The sequence below is a fragment of the Dermacentor albipictus genome, chromosome 8 (genome assembly GCF_038994185.2).
Source record: "Dermacentor albipictus isolate Rhodes 1998 colony chromosome 8, USDA_Dalb.pri_finalv2, whole genome shotgun sequence".
NCBI classification, from domain to species: domain Eukaryota; kingdom Metazoa; phylum Arthropoda; class Arachnida; order Ixodida; family Ixodidae; genus Dermacentor; species Dermacentor albipictus.
In genome coordinates this window covers 132,046,800-132,068,390 of record NC_091828.1, presented here as the reverse complement: position 1 = coordinate 132,068,390, position 21,591 = coordinate 132,046,800, and the positions used below count along the sequence as shown (strand labels likewise).

The 21,591-nt window shown below is 44.2% G+C and overlaps 1 protein-coding gene and 1 long non-coding RNA gene across 3 annotated transcripts in view; one reads left to right on the top strand and one right to left on the bottom strand.

Moving 5' to 3' along the window:
• The window catches only part of LOC139049179 (uncharacterized), a 42,526-nt gene extending 38,818 nt beyond the window's left edge, over nucleotides 1-3,708 (top strand). For both annotated transcript variants that reach the window (XM_070524496.1, XM_070524497.1), the window contains exons 8-11: nucleotides 516-607; nucleotides 1,123-1,281; nucleotides 3,224-3,293; nucleotides 3,376-3,708. In XM_070524496.1, coding sequence (XP_070380597.1) covers nucleotides 516-607; nucleotides 1,123-1,281; nucleotides 3,224-3,293; nucleotides 3,376-3,473 — 419 coding nt within the window. In that variant the 3' untranslated portion in view covers nucleotides 3,474-3,708. The remainder of the gene's footprint in view (nucleotides 1-515; nucleotides 608-1,122; nucleotides 1,282-3,223; nucleotides 3,294-3,375) is intronic.
• The window catches only part of LOC139049183 (uncharacterized), a 43,593-nt gene that overhangs the window by 5,501 nt on the left and 16,501 nt on the right, over nucleotides 1-21,591 (bottom strand). The window lies entirely within an intron of this gene.

Below are 21,591 nucleotides of genomic sequence, written 5' to 3'. Positions count from 1 at the left end.
CTCGCATATATTACGTGCCACATACCTGACGCCTATCACGAGAAGCCAACAAACAAAGACACCAAGGAAAACATAGGGGAAATCACTTGTACTTAATAACCGAACTAAAGAAATGATAAGTTAATGGCAATGAAAGTGGATGAAAAAATACCTAAAGCCTACATTTTTCATTCCTTGTTTCTTTTTTCTTTCATTCCATAGCAAAACTTCAATGTGTTGTTCTGATCTTCGACAGCATGAATGCTGTTAAGATTCCTCTCCTCTTCAAGCGAACGGATATGGGGCCCCTTTAAGGACACAATTCCAAGCCTCCTTATCTATCTGTTTATTTATGGGGCTCATGCATGTGATAATATTGGTTATGCTTCCACTGTATGCTTCCACTTCTGCAGAATGATGATCTATGTCACAGGATCATATCTCGCTTTCCGAGATTCAGATAACTGTCAGATGATTCAGCCGTTTCATGATCCGGCAAACTCCGAACGGACCACGTGTCCTGCTTCTGGGTGCAGCCGAGGCAGCTACCCACGCGCAAACGTACGGAGCAGCTGCCATCTTGGTATCCAATCACGGAGGTCGCCAGCTTGACGGAGCACCAGCGACGGTGAGTGCTCCAAGAAGGGGTTGTCGCAGTACATATAGCTTGTATGCAGTAGCGCGATTTAGTCGAGACTCAGAAATGAGAGAAAATGAGCACCAAATTCGAACTACTCTTTGTCCGACTGCTTGTGAGAGTACAAGAAGGCCATTCAGCAGTCGCATGACAACCCTTTCATCGTTACCACACAGATTCTTTTTCGTTCTATTTGATATATTTTTCACTCGTACGAAGCGTAGAAGCGAACTGCTGTATTTATGCTATGACGTCACATATTAGCTGCAGTTGTTTGTCATTCCTCGTTTATCGTGCGCAGACATTTATAATATCAGCTTCCGTCCGAGTGTGTACAGCTGCGTTTTCCTTTTTCGTTTGTGTTTAAAGTTTCTCCATTGGAACCGATTTCAGGGACACTGGCTGTCACCTCCCCCTATATAGCATAATATAACGCGCACCGTGAGCGTGCCTCGGGCTCCCACTTGTCGAAAGTGACGAACCAGCGCCGCTCCTCCTCTTTCCAGATCGAGGCCCTGCCCGAGATCGTCGCGGCGACTCGGGGTCGAGTGGAGGTCTACATGGACGGCGGAGTGCGGAGCGGCGCCGACGTGGCCAAGGCGCTCAGCCTGGGGGCGCGCGCAGTGTTCGTGGGGAGGCCCGCCCTGTGGGGGCTCTCGTACAACGTGAGCACCCGTCCCGTCTCGCCGCTTCCTTCAAACGTCGCGAAGCATCTCTCGGTGACCTCGCACGTTCAGCACGCGTTTCGTAATAAATTACAAGGAACGCGTAAGCTACCAATGCGAGCGAGAGGTTCCCGATAAGATAGAGAGAGGTACAAAACAAGGATAGGAAAGGAGGAGAGGTCAACTAGGCGAGAATGGCTATAGGGGCTCGTCGGGAGTGGATCGACAAGTAAACCCTCGTTATAACGAAGTCATCGTGACTGGAAATTGGCTTCATTATAACCGCTACTTTGTTAAAAGCGAAGTTTACCTAAAAACGTATAGTAACGCGGGACTTGCTCACCAACAGCTAAAAAGCTCTTAAAGTGTATGACTAAACCGCGCTCGATATGATGCCAGTGCCGAATTTCTGCTGACGCGCATGAACAGCTGACTCATCTGCTAGTCGTAATCACAGCCGGCGTGGTTGCTCAGTGGCTATGGTGTTGGGCTGCTGAGCACGAGGTCGCGGGATCGAATCCCGGCCACGGCGGCCGTATTTCGATGGGGGCGAAATGCGAAAACACCCGGGTACTTAGATTTAGGTGCACGTTAAAGAACCCCAGGTGGTCAAAGTTTCCGGAGTCCCCCACTACGCCATGCCCCATAATCAGAAAGTGGTTTTGGCAAGTAAAACGCCATAATTAATTTTTTTTTAGTCGTAATCACGCGACTTAGCCCCAAGGATGTGCCATAATGTCACAGTGACCTCCGCAGTGCTCCATCCAAGAAAATATGAACAAACGGAAAGAGCCTTCGCGTGTGCTGAACCTCACTGTGTCATCCAAATATCCCGCCATGCATTTCGGAATAAGCTGAGTTTGGCGCTAGCCTACATCGAATAATCCCGCCTAAAATGCATGCACTGTTGTGTGATGCTTATATAAATTTACATCAATAATAATAATTATTATAATAATTTCAAGAACCTTACGCCCATCATAGCTCTCACTACAGTACCAGAATATTGTAAAACAACGAGCAGTTTACCTCGTGCGACACTCAAACCGAAAGCCCAACTACAGTTTGGCGGTTGGTTGAGCCTAATCAAGACATACGACGCTCTTAGCAGGCGTTGGCAAGAGAAAGGAAAGAGGGGGCACACACAGTGTTATGTGTGTCTTGTCGTTATATTCTAACGTTTACGTCTAATATAAGCGCATTGTATTACATCAAACCAATGAGATGGTCAAAATGCATTTTGTGCTGTTGCCGCTTGAAGCAGCCAATACACGAGAAGTGCAGGAAGGGGATTAGAAAAAAAAAATTGCATAGTGATCTCACATCGATTCTCTGACCCCACGCCGACAGCAACTGATAAATGTGTTTCATGTAATCATCATAAATACTATACTTATGCTGCCTAAAAAACGAAGGAGCCTCTCCCAGGGATCTCCATTTACGTCCACATAGATTTCAGCATCAGCCCACTCCATTTGTTTGCCACATGTATGTGCAAACTGAGATGTTCCCTATCAAGGATATGGTAGGCAATATGAATGACTCAGCGCCTTCAAGCCGAACAGCATTACAGATTGTTCCGTCACACGCGAGATGGCAAACTACTAAAACACCACTGATTACCCCTGATTACAAATTCCAGAAAGTCCTATCACGATTTAGTACGCTTCTCATGGCGGTGAGTGCTCGTTGTAACCGTCTCCAGAAGGAGCCACTGGTTTCGATCTCAGCTTTGCATATGGCAGCAGCAAGGAGCTCATTTGTCCTCACGTGGCACTTGCAGAATGTGGACTAGCTGAAGAAAGGCGTTGCAGTGTTAACTTCTTCAGTAGAGAGAACCCTAATAAATATAGCCATGAGAACAAACATCTTTCCTTCTGTCTAAAGCTTTCAATATGGACATGTGACCACAGCGACTTGGTGCTATTCTTGTTTCTTCTAGGGTACGGAAGGTGTGGCCAGGATGCTCGAGATATTAAGATCAGAGTTTGAGCGAACCATCGCTTTGCTGGGTAAGGAATACATGTTCCCTAAATCATTTTTGAATACTAACGTCTACCAAATATTTATTTTTTTTCTCAACTCCCTCTGTAGGATGCCCGGACTCCAACAAGTTGACGCCGAGGTACGTCGTCCGTGAAGAGTACTACTCGCAGCTCCACTGGCGAAGTTTCCCTCGTCAAGAGCTTTGAAAAAAAAGGCCGAAGAAGGCCGGGAAAATAATTGTAGAGGAACTCCCGAAGATTCAAGTTTCCGAAGACGGCTGGATGTTCTCGTATTCTCAGGGGTCAAACCACAAGCCACGCTGACGGTGCGACGGCTGCACCAAGTGCCACGACCTCGAAAAGGGGGAAAGACCTCAAAGTTCCGAAGAAGTACCCGTTTAAGTCTATGAATAACAAAGTAAAGGATGTGCTGATTACATGACTTTACGATTATGGGCTGTCACATGGTAAAAACATAAGCTCACTTTCAATCCAGTAATATGTGCCCTACTGATATTGATGACCTCGTGATTCGATGACTTCATGAGAGCTTTTTTTTTTCTTTCTTGGCCTTTAACACCTCAAATAGGAGCCCCAGTTAAAAGAAAACTGCCGCTTCATAAGGTATCTTCTTTCCTTTTTCTCTATCACTCTGTTGTTCCAAGATGTTTTCTAGCGTAAATGAAAAGAATCAGCTGTATGTGGAATACATATGAGATACACTACTCATCTTATGCCACAAGGCAAAGTATCAAATTATAAAACTATTTCTTATATTAATGTGCACATGTATTCATACTGAATAGTGTGCAGTGTATTGGTCCGCGTAGAAAAACGATTCGGGCGCCTGGATCAAGCGGTTCATTTTTTTTTCTTTTGTGTGTCCGCGCGTGCGCGCGTGCGCTATAGTAAGCGATGTTTCCGGTTTTATCGAAATAACGCACCCATGAATGTTTGTGTTAGGTCTAGTAGTGGGTGGCAGTTAACAGTGGGTATCAGAGGTCAGTGGGCTACACACCCTACCTAAAAGATGTCAAAGGGTAATTTGGATTACAGGTGCATATCTAAACCGGATATTGAAGCAAAGCTGAAAAAACCCACATTTATGCATAATTCAGCTTTTTCTGCAATTTCGTCTATTTACGTGCCCTTCGTTATTCCTTAAATGATACGCATGGTACTTTCACATGAGCTGAGACTCGTCAGCAGGAATAGAAGCGGCCAAGGAAGCCTTGGAGCAGCAAATTTTGCACTTTGGGGCAGGTTTGGAGCATGAATGGTCCAATTTGGAGCAGTAAACACGCGTTTTGGAGCAACTTAGCAAATTTCAATATGAGTCAAATACAGGCATACGAAGAAAAGGTGTTCGTTATTTGACTTTGCAGAACGTTATTAGGTTACGGCAGATCAGTTCTGCGGAAGCCTGCAAGGCAAGCAAAATTCAAGACAGGGAAAGTCATCCACATGACTGTAGCATGAAGCTTGAAGGAAAGTCATACAGGTTTCTCAGAAAACACCCTAAAATTACATACCGCATGTTCCAACTAACTCAAGGACGAGCTAGTGGGCTAGTTGGTTATACATGTCTATTGGATCACAGCGCACAATAAATCGACAGGGACTGACAGAGTAAAGACACCACCAAACGCTCACTGCCACTGGTTATTTTCACGCGAAGGGATTGTATATACACACAACTCGACGCATGCGCGCGCGCAACAACAAAACCAATATGATACGTGAAGGCCCTCCTCGATAGCGGTGAAAAATCTCGTGCGAATCAAAGCCACGCCTACTTCTATGCCAACATTTATAAATGGGGCCTAGAAAAAAATAACCGAGGCCGTTTGTTCATAGGCTTGTGCTATGCTAGTCGCGTGCTTTTTTTTTTCATTATAAACGAGCAACCAGTATTTAATTTTACTGAAATAAAATTTATTACTTCAAATATTCAATAAGATGCTAATGCAGAAGTTTTGGAATACGTCAAGAAAGGACCGATAACAATGTATGTAGGAACCTAGCTTTTGTGTGGTCCTTTCTTCCGACAAACTAAAAAAAAGCACGAACAAGCCTGCACATTTTTTTTTCTGGTTCATTTTTTTTAGTCCACGTGATACGGCATCCCCACACCTGCAGTATAAGCGGTCCGAGACGTAAACGTTATCAGTGCATTGTGCATATTACGAAAGTGCAAACCTGGGTCGCTGTCTTGCAACGGTCTGGAAAGCATCCCGTCACAATATCGTGCTGCTTCGCCCGTGACAGGGACCGAATACGCGCGCCAAATACTTCTGGCGCAGCGAGAAAAAAGCACCACCGTTGGTTCCCACTGCCCCTACTTGACGAGGTTTGCGTAAATATTTGGTGCACAGAAGCGTTGTCTCGCTCACAGCCTGTTTTTTTTCGTTCTTTTTTATTTATTTGACGGGCTTTCTTTCTCGCTAAATAGTCTTCCCGAAGCCCAGGTTGTTTTAACTGCTGTTGTTGGTCATTTGTCAACGTCCTCCAAAACAGCGTTGACATCAAAACAGCGTTTCGTTGACATCTTATCGATTAGGTAAACTTATCAATACAGCTAATTAAACGTATTCGTGCAGAATTATGCCACCGAACACAACCAACACTGCAACGACGCCGATGCTGAGACGGATTGCTTAGGCTTGGACTGCCGGGCTAGCCAACGCATGTCTATGGGTTGCCACAGAACAAACACGTGCATTCTGCTAAATTTCGCAATTTCATTCAAAATTAGTGCTTCCGTGCGGGTTGGCGCCGCTCCTTGATGGTTTGGCGCAAGATGGCGCAATTGGCGCAACATTTGCACCCCCTGCGTCAGCCATCTTAAGGGCCGCAATGGCACTGACCACGTGTCCCAGCCCTCAATATTCGATAAACCTATCTCCGTAGGAGATCTCTTCTCTGAAGAGTCTCTTCCACTTGCACCTACGATATGCTGTCACCTTCCCTACTAGAGGCAACACGCCCGCTCCGGTGGCCGGATAGCTTTCCGGGTGGAGCTGGTTACTCTGCACAACGCGACACGCACTCGCGATAAACGTGGAGAGCGCTAGGAGCATGAGCCTGCGGCTGCGGCCCAACTCGGATGCCGCCTTTCAAATACGTGTAAAGCCCAGAAATGCATTTCTGAGATAAACCCTGGGCTGATTTTAATGAAATGAGTTGCATTATAGAGAGAAACTTAAATTCTAGTGACATTTCACGCAAATGTTTTATCTGGGGCCTTAATTATCTCACAGTAAGTTTTAAAAAACTGTAAATTAATAAATATTGAAGCCCGCAGTTTGCGCATTTTTCGTTCTGCATCAAAAAAAAATATCGATCCTCTGCAAGCTGCCTACGTTAAGTCATCTAAAGGGAACAATTATGACATATAAATTTACAGCTTCAGTGAATTCCTTACAGTGTTTATAAGGGTTTAGAAAAAGCTATACTCACATAATAACATTATATTGAAAAGCGCCGTATACCAAAGAAATTTTGTCCGCGTCACATATGCTATTAAGTGCACTTTACAGAATTGTGATATTATTTTTCGTTGCTGAGTTACACAGTTGTAAACTTCATAATGTTGCTATGTGAAAATTTGCTATTTTCGACAATTTTATTTAAATATTCACGTCCTAAATCAAAACTCTGCTTGCAACAGTCACTCGTATTTACCTTTTCATTTGAGATACTACCAACCTCATAAAATTTGCCGCAGTGCATAGTGACAAAAATGATTTCTCCTTTCCCAAGTATCCAGATAGGAGCTTCCGAGCTAAAGCTTCCTCTTATGCCGTTTCTGCAATCTACGTCGACCCCAGTGCGCTTGGTCACCGCTTTGATGCACATTCTCGATAATATACAGGCCAGCCGCCAAAATCAGTGCGCATGAATTTTGCAGTGCAATGAGTCATACAAACATGTTCTTTCTCACTTCTGTCGCACGAGAACGCTTTAGATCGCACCAGAGAGACAGGAAAGAAATTTGTTTAACCAAGACTGCGACTGCTCGGCGGTATCCTTCTATAGGAGTAGATGACGCGAAAAATTACGACAATAGCGTATGTTTGTCTTTTTCTTTTCTTGCTTTGCAGTACCATTACCCCCTCGCACCTTCCATGCAATACGAGGCAGCCATAAGGAACGTATGCGTCAATCTGTTCCTCCCATTCTCTCTCTTCTCAACGATTTCAATTTACTTATTTAAGTAAGTCAACGTCGATCATTCCCGCCAGAAAACAAAAGAGGTGAACACAGAGCTGTATGGAGAAATCCTCGATCTGCCGAGAAGGCCTCCTGCCACTTTTTATTCAGGCGAACTCGTTTTTTTCTTGCTGAGAAAGTCAACCATCATTGCCTTCCCGCTGGTTTAATACTCCCCGTTTCAACTACGTAACTCACTTTTTTCTCTCTCTCTCTCTTCAACACCCGCCATGGTTACTTAGTGGCTTTTGCATCGCCCTGCTAAGCACGTAGTCACGGGAACAAATTCTGGCCGCAGCGGCTGCATTTATACTAGGGCTAAATGCAAAAATACCCCTGCACCATGTATTGGGTGCCCGTTAGAGAACCTCAGCTGGTCAAAAGTTATCCGGTACACCGTGCCTGATAATCGTATCGTGGTTTATTCTTAATTTTAAGAGTATTTCCCCTTCAACCTCATCTGCAGTGTTCGCTACCTTAATCTTGCTCGGACGTAGTTATGCCCTCGTGGTTTCCCACAAAAATCCCTAGATGAAACTCTGGCACTAGTGTCAAGGGAGCGACCACTACAGCAACTGCAGCTAACCTGAGAACCGTGGGCAATGCATGAATTTGCTCATATTTCGTCTTTGGGGCTTCAATTGGCTCTGTGGATCCACAGATTGATCATATTCAACAAAATATTTCGTATTAAATTTAACAACTGGCAATAATTACGCATTTCGCTATGGCTTATTTGCCCTACTGTGCCGGAGAAAACTATGAGTGCTTGGAAATTTAGAAATATAAACACAAAACACAATAAAGAACGCTAGAACATAGTTTGAATACACAAGGACATTGATTAGACAAATTCACGTACTGACCACCATTAACATAGTAACTAAACGATCTTAACGCCAGAGTCTCCTCTAGTCACTTTAGCGAGAAACTCTATGGTCGTGTCAAAGCTTTTTCTCTCATGAAAGTTCACACTAAAATCTCCGCTCCCATGACTTGTTTTTAAGCACGTTTTCTTTATGTGCCGTTCTACCTGTCTCAAGACACAGCAGAAGGATGGCACAAGGGAAGTCTTAGCGTCTCCCATAGATATGCACTTATGGTATATTTTACAGGTCGAATCAGAGCCCTCCGGCTGCGCTCCAAAGCTTGCTAAAAGAGCAGTAAAGCTTACAACAAGAACAACAAAAACTGTAGAGCAAACGCTGGATTTGACGTTCTGCTGTAGGCCATATTCACACTATCAATCAGGTGATAGAGAAATGTGCGGAATATAACCAACCCTTATATATAGCTTTCATTTATTACGAGAAAGCGTTTGATTCAGTCGAAACCTCAGCAGTCATGCAGGCATTACAGAATCGCAGGGTAGACGAGCCGTACGTAAAAATACTGAAAGATATCTATAGCGGCTCCACAGCCACCGTAGTCCTCCATAAAGAAAGCAACAAAATCCCAACAAAGAAGGGCGTCAGGCAGGGAGATACGATCTCTCCAATGCCATTGACCGCGTGTTTACTGTAGGTATTCAGAGACCTGGATGGGTAAGAATTGGGGATAAGAGTTAATGGAGAATACCTTAGTAACTTGCGATTCGCTGATGATATTGCCTTGCTTAGTAAATCAGGGGACCAACTGCAATGCATGCTCACTGACCTGGAGAGGCAAAGCCGAAGGGTGGGTCTAGAAATTAATCTGCAGAAAACTAAAGTAATGTTTAACAGTCTCGGAAGAAAACAGCAGTTTACGATAGGTAGCGAGGCACTGGAAGTGGTAAGGGAATACATCTACTTAGGGCAGGTAGTGACCATGGATCCAGATCATGAGACTGCAATAATCAGAATAATAAGAATGGGCTGGTGTGCGTTTGGTAGGCATTCTCAGATCATGAACAGCAGCTTGCCATTATCCTTCAAGAGAAAAGTGTATAACAGCTGTGTCTTGGCAGTACTCACCTACGAGGCAGAAACCTGGAGGCTTACGAAAAGGGTTCTACTTAAATTGAGGACGACGCAACGAGCTATGGAAAGAAGAGTGATGGGTGTAACGTTAAGCGATACACTCTAAAAACAGTTGCGCCCTTTGGGGTGTATATTTGCCACACAACGGTAATCGTCAACGTCTTGTCCGCATTTCCTTTCTTTAACGCGGCGAGCCCGGTACTTTCCAGCAACGAGTGGCATGCGCGTTATCAGCATGACATAGCATTCTCGACAGGAAAGTAATTGCGCAGCGTTTTCAATAAAGGAAATGGGGGCAAGACAGATGACGATTATTGTTGTGTGGCAAATATACACTACAAACAGTGTAAAATTTTCTTAGGGTGTAAGAAGAGAGCAGATTGGGTGAGGAAACGGACGTGAGTTAATGACACCTTAGTATGGGCAGAGCAAGAGCATGTAATGAGGAGGGAAGGTAAGCGATGGTCATTAAGGATTACGGGCTGGACTCCAAGAGGAGTGAAGCGTGGCAGGGGGCGGCAGAAAGTTAGGTGGGCGGATGAGATTAGGAAGTTTGCAGGGACAACATGGCCACAGTTAGCACATGACTGGGGTACTTGGAGAAGTATGGGAGAGGCCTTTGCCCTGCAGTGAGCGTAGCCAGGCTGATGATGATGATGATGATGATGATGATGATGATGATGATGACGATTACGACGACGACGACGACGACGACGATGACGACGACGTTGAACATAAGGCGGAATCGAATCCCCTATTAGACGGTAGTATTCCGATGCGACTGGTTACACGTTTGAACGCCTTTACGCTTACGTTTAGGCACGCATTTTGGCAGAATTACACCCAGATCTTTCGCTTTCCCGCCTAAAGCGTTTCTCAGAGCCGACAGTGTAGTCATGGCACGATAAATGCGAAGAATGATTATTACATTTTTGCAATGGAGAAAAGACGTTAGATATCACGGTGCATTGCGCCTATCGTCGGTGTCAAGGGTTCTGATAGTGACGAAAACATCCGAAACCGTGATTGATTTGAAGGGCTTTGCCCAAGATCGCAATATTCACAGTGCCTTTTGGCCACGATACTAAATCATATCTTCGTTACACGGCCATGAATTATATTTTTTACCAGATAGGCAGACAACGAACTTTATTTTTTTTTTACCAGACACACACCCACAGAAAATAGCTTAAGCGGAAGCTACATGTTGGCCTATCTGACCTACTCTGTATTGAATATGTTATCTCTGAGAAAGATTTCAGAAGAGATATAATAGTGGGAAAAGGTTGGCGTATACATGGGATCCCTAACAATCCGGCATAGCGAATCGCATGTTTGGGCCAATGATAGTGATAACAGAATATCCGCGGGAAAACGTCGTCACAGCACCTAATTTAAAAATCCCATTTGTATCTTCTTACGAAGCACAGTAAAGATGTCGAGGCGGGGTTTCTCTAAAAGTCAATCATAATCTATCAATTCTGAAGTCACGGTCTCTCGAATTGCTGTAGGGAACACTCGAACTCTAAAAATGCTTGCAAAGTAGCTTTTCCAAAGCATGTTTTCCGGTATGCATCATCATCGGCAGCGCAGTACTATCGATTTCATAAGAGAAGGCCTCTTCTAAGCGCACCAAGGCAACCAGTAAGCAAACTCTCCCAAGTAACAAAGGGCCGAATAAAGAAACGACAAAGAATGAAAGTGTCCAACTCAAGAGATAAGATAGAAATCGAGGGACTCTCAAAACTGGCCAACAAGGAGAAAATAAGGGATATTCGAAATTATAACGTGAGAAAGACTGCGGAAGCCGTAACAAATGGACGGAGAATGAAATCAGCGTCAAAAAAACTTGGCGTAGGACAAACCGAAATGAATGAAATGAAAGATAAGCAGGGTAATATCAGCCGCAATCTGGAAGATATAGTAAAAGCAGCGGAAGAATTCTATGCTGACCTGTACAGTACCCAGAGGAGTACTGTACTCCTCCTGTTTAAGCAGTAATGAACAGCTTGCAGAGCCTCATCCTATAACTATCGATGGGGTTAGAGGAGACTTGAAAGACATGAAATGCTTAAACATGAAATGCTGAAAAGACATGAAATGGAAGAGCAGTCGATTTAAACAAAGATGGAGAAGACCTAATGCTTGAAAAACTGGCGACTCTCTATACGAAGTGTCTATCGACTTCAAGGGTCCCAGAAAGCTGGAACAATGCAAACACTATACTAATCAACAAAAAGGCAGACGTTGAAGCATTGAAAAACTATACGCCCATAAGCTTACTCCCAGTATTACATAAAATATTTACCAAAATAATCTCCAATAGAATATGGGCTACACTGTACTTGAATCAACCAAGGGAACAGTCTGGCTTCAGGAAGGGATACTCTGCAATGAATCACATCCATGTCATTAATAAGGTTATCAAGAAAACCGCAGAGTACAATCAACCTCTTTATATGGCTTTTATAGATTACGAAAAGGCATTTGATTCAGTAGAGATACCAGCAGCCATAGAGGCATTACGTAATCAAGGAGTATAGGAGGCTTACGTGAATACCTTGGAAAATATCTACAGAGGTTCCGCAGCTACCTTAATTCTCCACAACAAAAGTAGGAAGATGCCTATAAAGAAAAGGGTCAGACAAGGAGACACAATCTCTCCAATGTTATTCACTACGTACTTGGAATAAGTATTCAAGCTATTAAACTGGGGAGGCTTAGAAGTAATGATCGAAGGCGAATATCTCAGCAACCTTCCATTTGCAAATGACATTGTCCTGTTCAGCAACACTGCAGACGAGTTACAACAGATGATTGAGAACCTTAACAGAGAAAGTGTAAGAGTCGGGTTGAAGATTATTATGGAGAAAACAAAGGTAATGATCAATAGCCGGGCAAGGGAACAAGAGTTCAGGATCGCCAGTGAGCCTCTAGAGTCTGTGAAGCAGTGCGTTTACCAAGGTCAATTACCAACAGGGAACCCCGATCATGAGAAGGAAATTCATAGAAGAATAAAAATGGGTTGGATCGCATACGGCAGACATTGCCAGCTCCTGACTGGAAGCTTGCCATTATCATTGAAAAAGAAGGTGTACAGAGCAGAAGAACTGCATTGAAGAATAAAATGCTGAATGGGTGGGGCCCCTAGACAAGGGCCCCACTGGCTTCCGCGCGCCGTCTTGCTTGTCGGATGATGGCCCTTTGGGCCTGTTCCTGTGAGCTGGACAGTGCCGCCTCCCATTGTGTATGATCCGTAATTTCTGTGTTTGCCTTTTGTGCATATGCCGTGCATGCCCATGAGATGTGGTATAAGGTTGGCGTGGCTCCGCACCATGGGCATGTCTCAGTATATCTTGCGGGATGAATTTTATGGAGAATGTGCAGGTTGTTATATGTGTACGTTTGCAGCTTTCTCCATTAACCTGCTCTTCCTTACTGAAGTTCTTATCTGGGGGTGGTAGTTTCATTCATTTACTCTGTGATAGTTTAAAATTGAAGAGTAGTTCTGGTCAATCGGGATCAGGTCGTCAGAGGCGTCCTGTGAGCACCCTTGGTGCGTAGCATGCGCATGAGCTACTCTGTCAGCCTCTTCGTTTCCCCTGATTCCCTCATGACTGGGTACCTATAAAAGGTGAAATCTGGCTCGGTTTGTTTTTATTATTGAAATGAATATTAGGAGAGGTTGGCGCCTTTATGGCAGCACCAGCTACTCCTTGTCACTTGGCAAAGAAAACAAATTTGCATGAAAAGGGAGAATAGTGACACGAAATACGGCACTCAGTAGACCACTGGATAAATAAAAAATATACAGTCCAACAGTGCATGAGTCGCAAAGTTCTGTGCATTAGTTCAGTCCACATACGCTTATATAAAGTCAGATGTTTTGAACAGCCAAAACACACAACACGTGTAATGCACTGCAAGTACAGAGCAGAATTATACATATTGCGTAAAAGTTGCAATAACCACATAAACCAATTATGAGCCACGAATAACGTTTGTGTTACTCATTTAGCGTTTTCTGAGCATCTGATACCTAATATCTTCCCAAAATGTTGGTGTCCTCTATAAAGAGTTTTTCAGAGCAAGAAACGCTCTTTTTTTAAGGCCTGCAGTTGGCCATGAGCCAACTATCTTTTTTAGAGTGAATGGTCTTCTGTCTAATACAAACAAATTAGCTTGCAGTACCATTCTTTGTGTATCGCATTTCGTGCACACGAGAAGATGATGCACATCTTCGTCTGGATGGCCACAAGAACACTGCGGACTAGAGACACGTTTTATCCTGTACAAGAAGTGTTTCGTAAATGCAGTACCAAGACGCAGGCGGTGTACCAATGTTTCAAATTTTCTGTTGTCTCTTAGATTTTCCGGCATTGATAAGCTTATACATGGGTCTATAAAGTATAACTCCGAGTTTTTAGTTTGCTGATCAAACCAGGTAGTTTTGCTGAGGCGACAAGAAAGCTGTCTCAGGAGCAGACGGACTTCACTACGCAATAGAGGAATATTGGTTGTCTCCACCTTATTGTGTGCCCGATTCGCAGCTGCGTCCGCTGCAGTATTACCAGGAATATTGCAGTGCACAGGTATCCACTGGAATGCAATTACGTGGTTCATCGCGCTTGCTTTTGTAAGTTCTTTGAGTGTCTCATACAATAGCAAAGTGTTCAAAGAATTTTTCTTATTGCTCTGTAGTAATGTGAGAGCGGCTTGCGATCAATCGCTAAAGATAACCCATTTTTGCTAATGTTTTTCTTATATTATGAAACGCAAAGCACACAGGATTGCAAACAGTTCTGCCACGGTGGAAGATGTCTCTCGGGATAATTTGAATGTTTGCTCTAGCGCTAAGTGTGGAATGACGAATGCTGAAGTCGAGGAATTTTTATGACACTAAATACCTGTATAAACCTGGATGTACTGGTGGTATAAGGACTAAATTTGGAAGAGTGCCAGTTGTTGTGCGGCTACTATGAGCATGTCTCTTTTAGATAGAATCCCGTCAACCGATATTTCTATTTTAGGACATGTTAACATCCAGGGAGGGTAACAAACATCCACTTTTCATGATTCAAATTTTGGTAATAACGCTTTATGTTCTCGAACAACATCGTGAATTTTGCTTTTGTTTCTTTCGGTAAGCGCCAGGTTTAATGGAGGCTTCTCGTGTTGGGTGAAAATGCGATAAATATATCGGCATGTTTCAACCGTTCGTATGACTGGAAATGGTGGGTGACGAGCTTCTGCAATTACGGAAGAACTCGAGGTAGCCTGCGCAACCCCAAGACACACTCGCAGCCCTCTTGCCAGTAAACGTTGAAGACGTTCCTCAGAAGTTTGCGATAAACCATGGAGAATAGGTGCCGAGTAAGCAATTCTTTGTTTTATCAGTGCGTTATGAACCTGTAGTAGTGAAGAGACTGACCCCCCCCCCCCCCACGTTGTGCCAGCGAGTCGCGAAGTACGTTTATTACTGCATTGGTCTGCTTTTCAATTGCGCGGATGTGTGAAGCCCATGTTAGCTGGCGGTCAAGAATAACTCCAAACACATCAAATAACATCAAAGTTTGCCCATTAAGCGTAAGTTGGAAATTATTCAGCTGTCGTCTAGTGAAAGGAAGTACGGCTGTCTTTGCGTATGAAAGACTCATGCCTCTTTTTTTTTAAATGTGTCGATACTATCAAGACCCTCTTGCAGCGTTCTTTGAATGCCTTGTATATGAGATCCAGAGGCCCATAAGCAGATGTCATCTGCGTACAGCGAATACTGTAGACCAGACGGGAGTTTTAGTGGCAAGGCTGCCATGACACAGTTGAATAAAAACGGACTGCGAACACTGCCCTGCGGAACGCTCTGCGTGATGCTGTGATAATTACTCTCTCGTTCGATTGTTTCCATAAATATTGTTTTGTCTATCAAGAAATTTGATACCCATCGCAGTGCTCGACCGTGTAGGCCGAGCTCTAATATGCCAGCAAGGATGTGTACGTGACTTACAATGTCGAATGCTCTTTGAATGTCTAAAAATACTGCTACTGTCACATTTCCGCAACTATGTTCATGCTCGACGCATGTGGCAATGTTTAACACTGAATCCATTGTACAACTATTTTGTCGAAAACCGCTCATGTAATTGGAAAACACGTTTGTGTGTTCACGCCACCACTGCAGTCAGTGGTCTATCATCTTCTCCGTTAGTTTGGAAAAACAGCTTGTGAGACTGACGGGTCGGTAGGAGTCAAGACAAAGGGGAGTCTTTGCTGGTTTTAGTACTGGAATTACCCTGGCTAATTTCCATGAGCCTGGAAGAGTCTCTCTTATCCAGATATCATTAAATATCTCCAAAAGAGACATTCTTCCTACTGGGCCTAGGTTCTTTAACATCGTATGCGTGACACCATCTGGGCCTGCGGTTGTCTTGTACGGCATGACGAAAGAGCACATTTCAATTCATTTAGACTAAACTCACAGTCAAGTTGAGGATGTTGTAACATAAAGCACCATGAACTTTATGTTCTGCTAGTGTTGTCGAACTTGTAAATTGTAGGCAAGTAAATGGAATTCCTGGTCTGAATATAAGTTGACAGAATTCGTCAGCAACAGATGTTTCCGGAGTGCTTCGAGCTACGGCAAGGGCTGGGAAGGGATGGCTCTGGGTAACTGGACCCCTAAAAGATCGCGCAACTGACCATATTCTGGGAACTGGAGTAAAGGGAGACAACGACGCGCCGTATTCTCGCCACCTTCTCGTACCTAATTTTTGTAAGCGTCTGCGCGAAGTTGACCGAACGTTCTGTGCCATCTTGTAGTCATCCATCTTTCCAGTGCGGCGGTAAGCCCACTCTGCGCGTCTTCTAATTGCTCTTAGACATTCATATTTCCCGTCGACTGCAGCGTATTCATTTGGAACAATTACTTGCTTTGTGCAAATCTCGTAAGACTCACACAATATATTTGCAAAGCTTTGAAAGCTCGGATTTTCGCCAAATGAGTTACTGAAATGGTGCCGAAACTTTGCCAATTAGTATATTTTGAGCAGCGCCGGGTCCCCTCACTCCGTATGAGGCGATCTTTTACCAGGATCGGAAAATGATCACTACCGTGCGTTTCTATGTCCGTTGACCATTCAACGCCATCAAGAAGGTCTTGTGAGCAGAGCGTGACATCTATACAGCTTGAGTAAAGAAAGCCCCACAAGAACGTTGGGGAGCTGTCATTTAACACGATCAGAGTCCTTTTTTCTGCGGCAGACTCTATGATGCTTCCACGGGAATCGTTATATTCACTGCCCCAGATGACGTTATGTGCGTTGAAGTCCCTACAAACCAGCACATGTAAGTTTGCGATACCAAACACATTCACCAAGCTGTCTACTGATATCTTGCTAGCACATTGTAGATAAAGACTGATCACTGTGACGCTTGTGTTTCTAAAAGATATCTTGCATGCTACGAACTCCGGTATATTTAAATCGGTCGACTGTATTAAATAGGACGGCAGGTCTTTTCTCACGCATAACATCTCTCTGCTACTTCCAGCAATGCGCGATGATTTATATATAACAGTTTGAAAGACGAAACTCATCTCTTACGCCTGCTTCCTGTGTACACAAAACAGGAAAGTTATGTTGAGCTAGTAGTTTACAAAAATCAGCTGACTTATTTCGAAGGCTATATATCTCGAAGATTTTATATTTATTTATTTCGAAGGTTTTATATCTCGTATAATCCTACAGGCTGCGGTGCATACTCGTCCCCTGAGGTAGCTTCTGAATGCCACTTGAGAGTCTGATAGGATGGTCATTTGTTGCTGGTTTGGTTCCGTCGCTTTGACCGCAAGGGCTATTGCGATTTCTTCTGCTTCCACGATAGTGGTGTTGTGAGTGGAGGCGCTAACGATTTATCTGCCCAAGTAGTTAGTGACAGCTGCTACCGTCCTTTTCTGCCTGCCTGGGTATCTTGCCGCGTCCATGAAGCGGGAGCTTCGTTTGTCGCCGGGCGTTTTTTCAATGTATGCAGCTCTGGCTTTTCTTCTGCCTGCATGTAGAGTTGGGTCCATATTTCTGGGTATTGGTGCCACTTTGATGCTGGTTCTGATTCTTGTGGGGATGGGTTTAGCTTGTGTTTTCTAGGAGCTCGTGATACCCGAGTCTGCCAAGGAGTTTCGTACCCGTGGTCGTTTGGGCGAGCCTGTTCCTTTGAGTTATCAGTTGAGCCAGTTCCTCGAACGTTTTATGAATACCGAGAGACATGAGTTTTTCGGTTGAGATGCATTGCGGAATTCGTAAGGCGATCTCGTATGCTTTCCTTAAGCACGAATTGATCGCATCCCTCTCTGTTTTCGTTAGCTGGTAATATGGCAAGCTGTAAATGAAGCGGCTAACCACCAGACTTCTGATTAGGCAAAGGGTGTCTGATTCCTTCATTTCCGTCCTCTTCGTGGCTACCCGCTTTATCATTCTTGCGACTTGTTGTGTTGCCGTCTTGACGAGGTTAAGCCCGTCTTGGCAGTGTTGATTTGATCGCAGCCACATGCCTAGTACCCGGACTGAGGTCTTCTCAGGTATTGCATCATTGCCAAGTCTGATTTCCAGTTTAAGGGCAGGGTCCGTCGGGACGTTGCGATTCCCTTTCCCTCTCCAGACTCGTATAATCTCCGATTTCTCTGACACGCATTGCAGCCCTCTTGCTCGCACGTATGTCTGTATGTCACAGGCAGCTGCTTGTAATCGTTCTTCCTTTTCACGTAGCGACCCGATGACACACCAGACAGTAATGTCATCCGCGTATAGGGCGTGCTGGATACCCGGGATGGCTTGTACTTTCCATGAAAAGCTCTATCATCGCCACGTTAAATAGCGTTGGCGAGATCACTGCGCCCTGGGGAGTGCCCTTGTTAGGTGCCGGGAAGGTTTTGATTTCTACTGCGCCAAATTTAATCTCAGCGGGTCCTTGGTTTAAAAAACTGCGAACATATTTGTATATCCGCTCTCCGCAGTTTGTTTGAGCCAGACCATCGAGTATTCATTGGTGGCTTACGTTATCAAAAGCTGCCTTTAGGTCGATGGCCATGACAACGTGTTCACTTGATCTCGGTATATTTCTCAGGACTTCTTCCTTCAACTGTAAGAGGACGTCTTGAGTTTACAGCTTGGGTCGGAATCCAAACATAGTGTCTAGAATGACTTCATTGTCCTCTGAGTAGTTTTGTAATCTAGAGTTGACTATTCTTTCAAATAGTTTCCCCAGACAGGAAGTTAGGGAGATTCAGGAAGTCTGAGGATTTTCTTTCGAGGAATCCGAATGGGTTTCCGTTGTAGCAATTGCTACGAAACGGGTGCATGTCTGATTTTCCCTTTATTAATTACTTCTCTGCACCTTGCGGGTTTCCGCAGAACTATTACGTATGTATGAGCGGGTGCTTTTCCACTCTACACTCTAAGAAAAGTTTACACCCTTTGGGTCGTACCTTGCCACACAATAACAATCGTCGTCTGTCTTGTCCGCATTTCCTTTCTTTAACGCTGCGTGCCCGGTACTTTCAAGTCACGAACGGCATGCGTGTTATCAGCACGACAGAGCATTCTTGACAGTAAAGTAGCGAGCGCAGCGTTTTCAAGAAAGGAAACGCAAGCAAGACAGATGACGATTATCGTTGTGTGGCAAGATACGACCCAAAGGATGTACATTTGTTTAGGAGTGTATCGCGTCTTATCTCGGTTAATGGAACAGATACACTCTTAGGCAAAGTTAAACTCATTGGAGTGTATCTCCGCCACATAAGAATAATCGCAATCTACTTTGCTTGCGTTTCCTCTCTTAAAAACGACGCGCCCGCTACTTTCCTGTCGGGAATGTTATGTCATGCAGATAACGCGCATGCCGTTCGTTACTGGGAAGTACCTGGCTCGCCTGGTTAAAGAAACGAAATGCGGACAAGACAGATGGCGATTATTGTTGTGTGGCAAAAGGGTGTAATTTTGCTTAAGAGTGTATAGTTAAACAAGCACATTCGGGGCTCCTCGTCAGTGTGCAGATTGATGTGCCTGACGTGGAAATAAACTTGCCCAGTGAGCACAGCGTATTGGGAGTGCTAATATATAGTCTTTCGGGGAGAGTGTGTCATCGATAAAGACAACAGGCAGCGAGCCACTTTTCTACGCTCGTCTTGAAACGGCGTCATGCCAAGCCGTTCTTCTACTTGCCAGTGCCTTAATAGGAGGAACTGCAGCTACAAATTCTATAAGCAAGTGGAGCGAAAATATCCCCATTCGACTGTCGACACGCGGGTAAGTGCGGGACGTGATGTTGACTTCCTTGCAGACTTCAGCGCTTTCGATCCTTTTACGTGGGAGGTTTTTTTTTCTGTAGGTCGTGTGGTTGCACAGTTTATTTCGTGGGTGGCAACTTATTTTAGGAATTCTCCGAGCCATCAAAAAGTAGGGCCGAAGCTTGCAGTTGAAGTGACGCAAGATGTATCGTAAAACATCCGTTTTTACACGGTGCCTGGCGACATACGTTAGGCCATCAAGCAATGGTGCCGCTTCGAGTAACATTAAAGTGAATTCTCATGAAACACTGCTTGCAAGTGCAACATGCTCTTTATCGATTTTTATCGATGGTGCTAGCTCCGCGACTGTTATCCACTCTGTGGTTTCAAAACTACATACATACCGGGCTCTCGTAGATAAAATCAAACTCACGTTAATATGTTAGAACCCCATTTATCGAACGTGAAGAAACGGAACCCAGAGGCTCGATTTTTTTAATCGTGACCATAACACCAACAGACCACGAAGCCAGGAAAGCGTAGGAGCAATTACCTGTGGCTGAAACTGAAATGTATACGATAACTAGGAAAGGGGGAAATGACAGCGGGCGAATAGGTCTTTGTCGCCGGTAGGCTCCAAACCCGCAAGCTCCGCTATACGCGTGCGTTGCACTACCAATTGTCCTACTGCGACGGCTATCAATCCGGGCGTCATACTTGGTGGGTACCCGATCAATATCCGAGAGAAGTCGCCCAGCGCCACTCAGAAACCTGATTGGCGCTGAATGTAATTCTACAGACTGCTGCAAGCATGTATTTCATGTAAGCTTTCGGTGTTTTTACGCATATTGATAAAACATCTCACGTAAAAAGAGAGATGACACACCATTCTTAACCGCATAACTATAATGAAGCTATATGCTATATACTGCGAACTGTAGCAGAACTGATAGTTGGGCGAGTTGGTACGAATTCCTTATACTGCAAGCGCTCGTGTGGTCCCCTTCACTGTGTCCTTGTCAATTGTGCGCGCAAAAATATTTTACTATGAATACTCTGAACTGCCTAATTACGATGTACAGGGTCAGAAACCTCGCTATATTCTGCGCCGCTCCATAATATATAGCTAATTTGTGAATAAGGTTTTGCCGTGTACAATGTAACAGTTTAAAGCTTACAACTAATATATATCATATATATCCTGCAATACGCATACATGCAGGCACATGCATGCAAATTATACCTTTAAGAGCTGTAGTTCGAAGAGAGCTATAGATCGCAAACTATATGGATGCTTTTGTTTTTTTTACCATACAGAAACTTCAAAAGCCGCCTGTGGCAGATAGCGTAATTGACGTCCTTGAGCTGGATTGCTCGAAGCGGTGGGCATTGCTGCCACAAGAAATCAAAAATGCATAATCACATAATAACCAACAATTAATAATTAGATTTCTTAATTATTTACATTACGGCACGTATTGTAATTAACTAATCGTAGGCTGTGATTCTGCAAGCCATATCCACTTGGAACGAATTCTAAGCATCGCACGGATTTTGAAGTATACGCCGTAAACCTTGCCGTAAAAATGCACTAATGCACTTATTTTTCTAATAAGCTGCCGTTTTACGTATTGAAGCACAAATGTAATTAGAACTATAGGGTATAGACCCCGTCAAGCTTGTGGCTTTTAGTGTGTGACCCCAGCATTTTTGTACATGCTGTAATGAATGCAGAAATAAATGTGTTTCGCCGCACGCTTTGGGAATGAGTATCTCAAAATAAGTCATCCCGAAAATTGAATACACGGTGCGAACTGACCGGCTGAAATTCCTCAGTTTTATTTAGTTAATCTATGTTAATTAGTCAACTATGCAT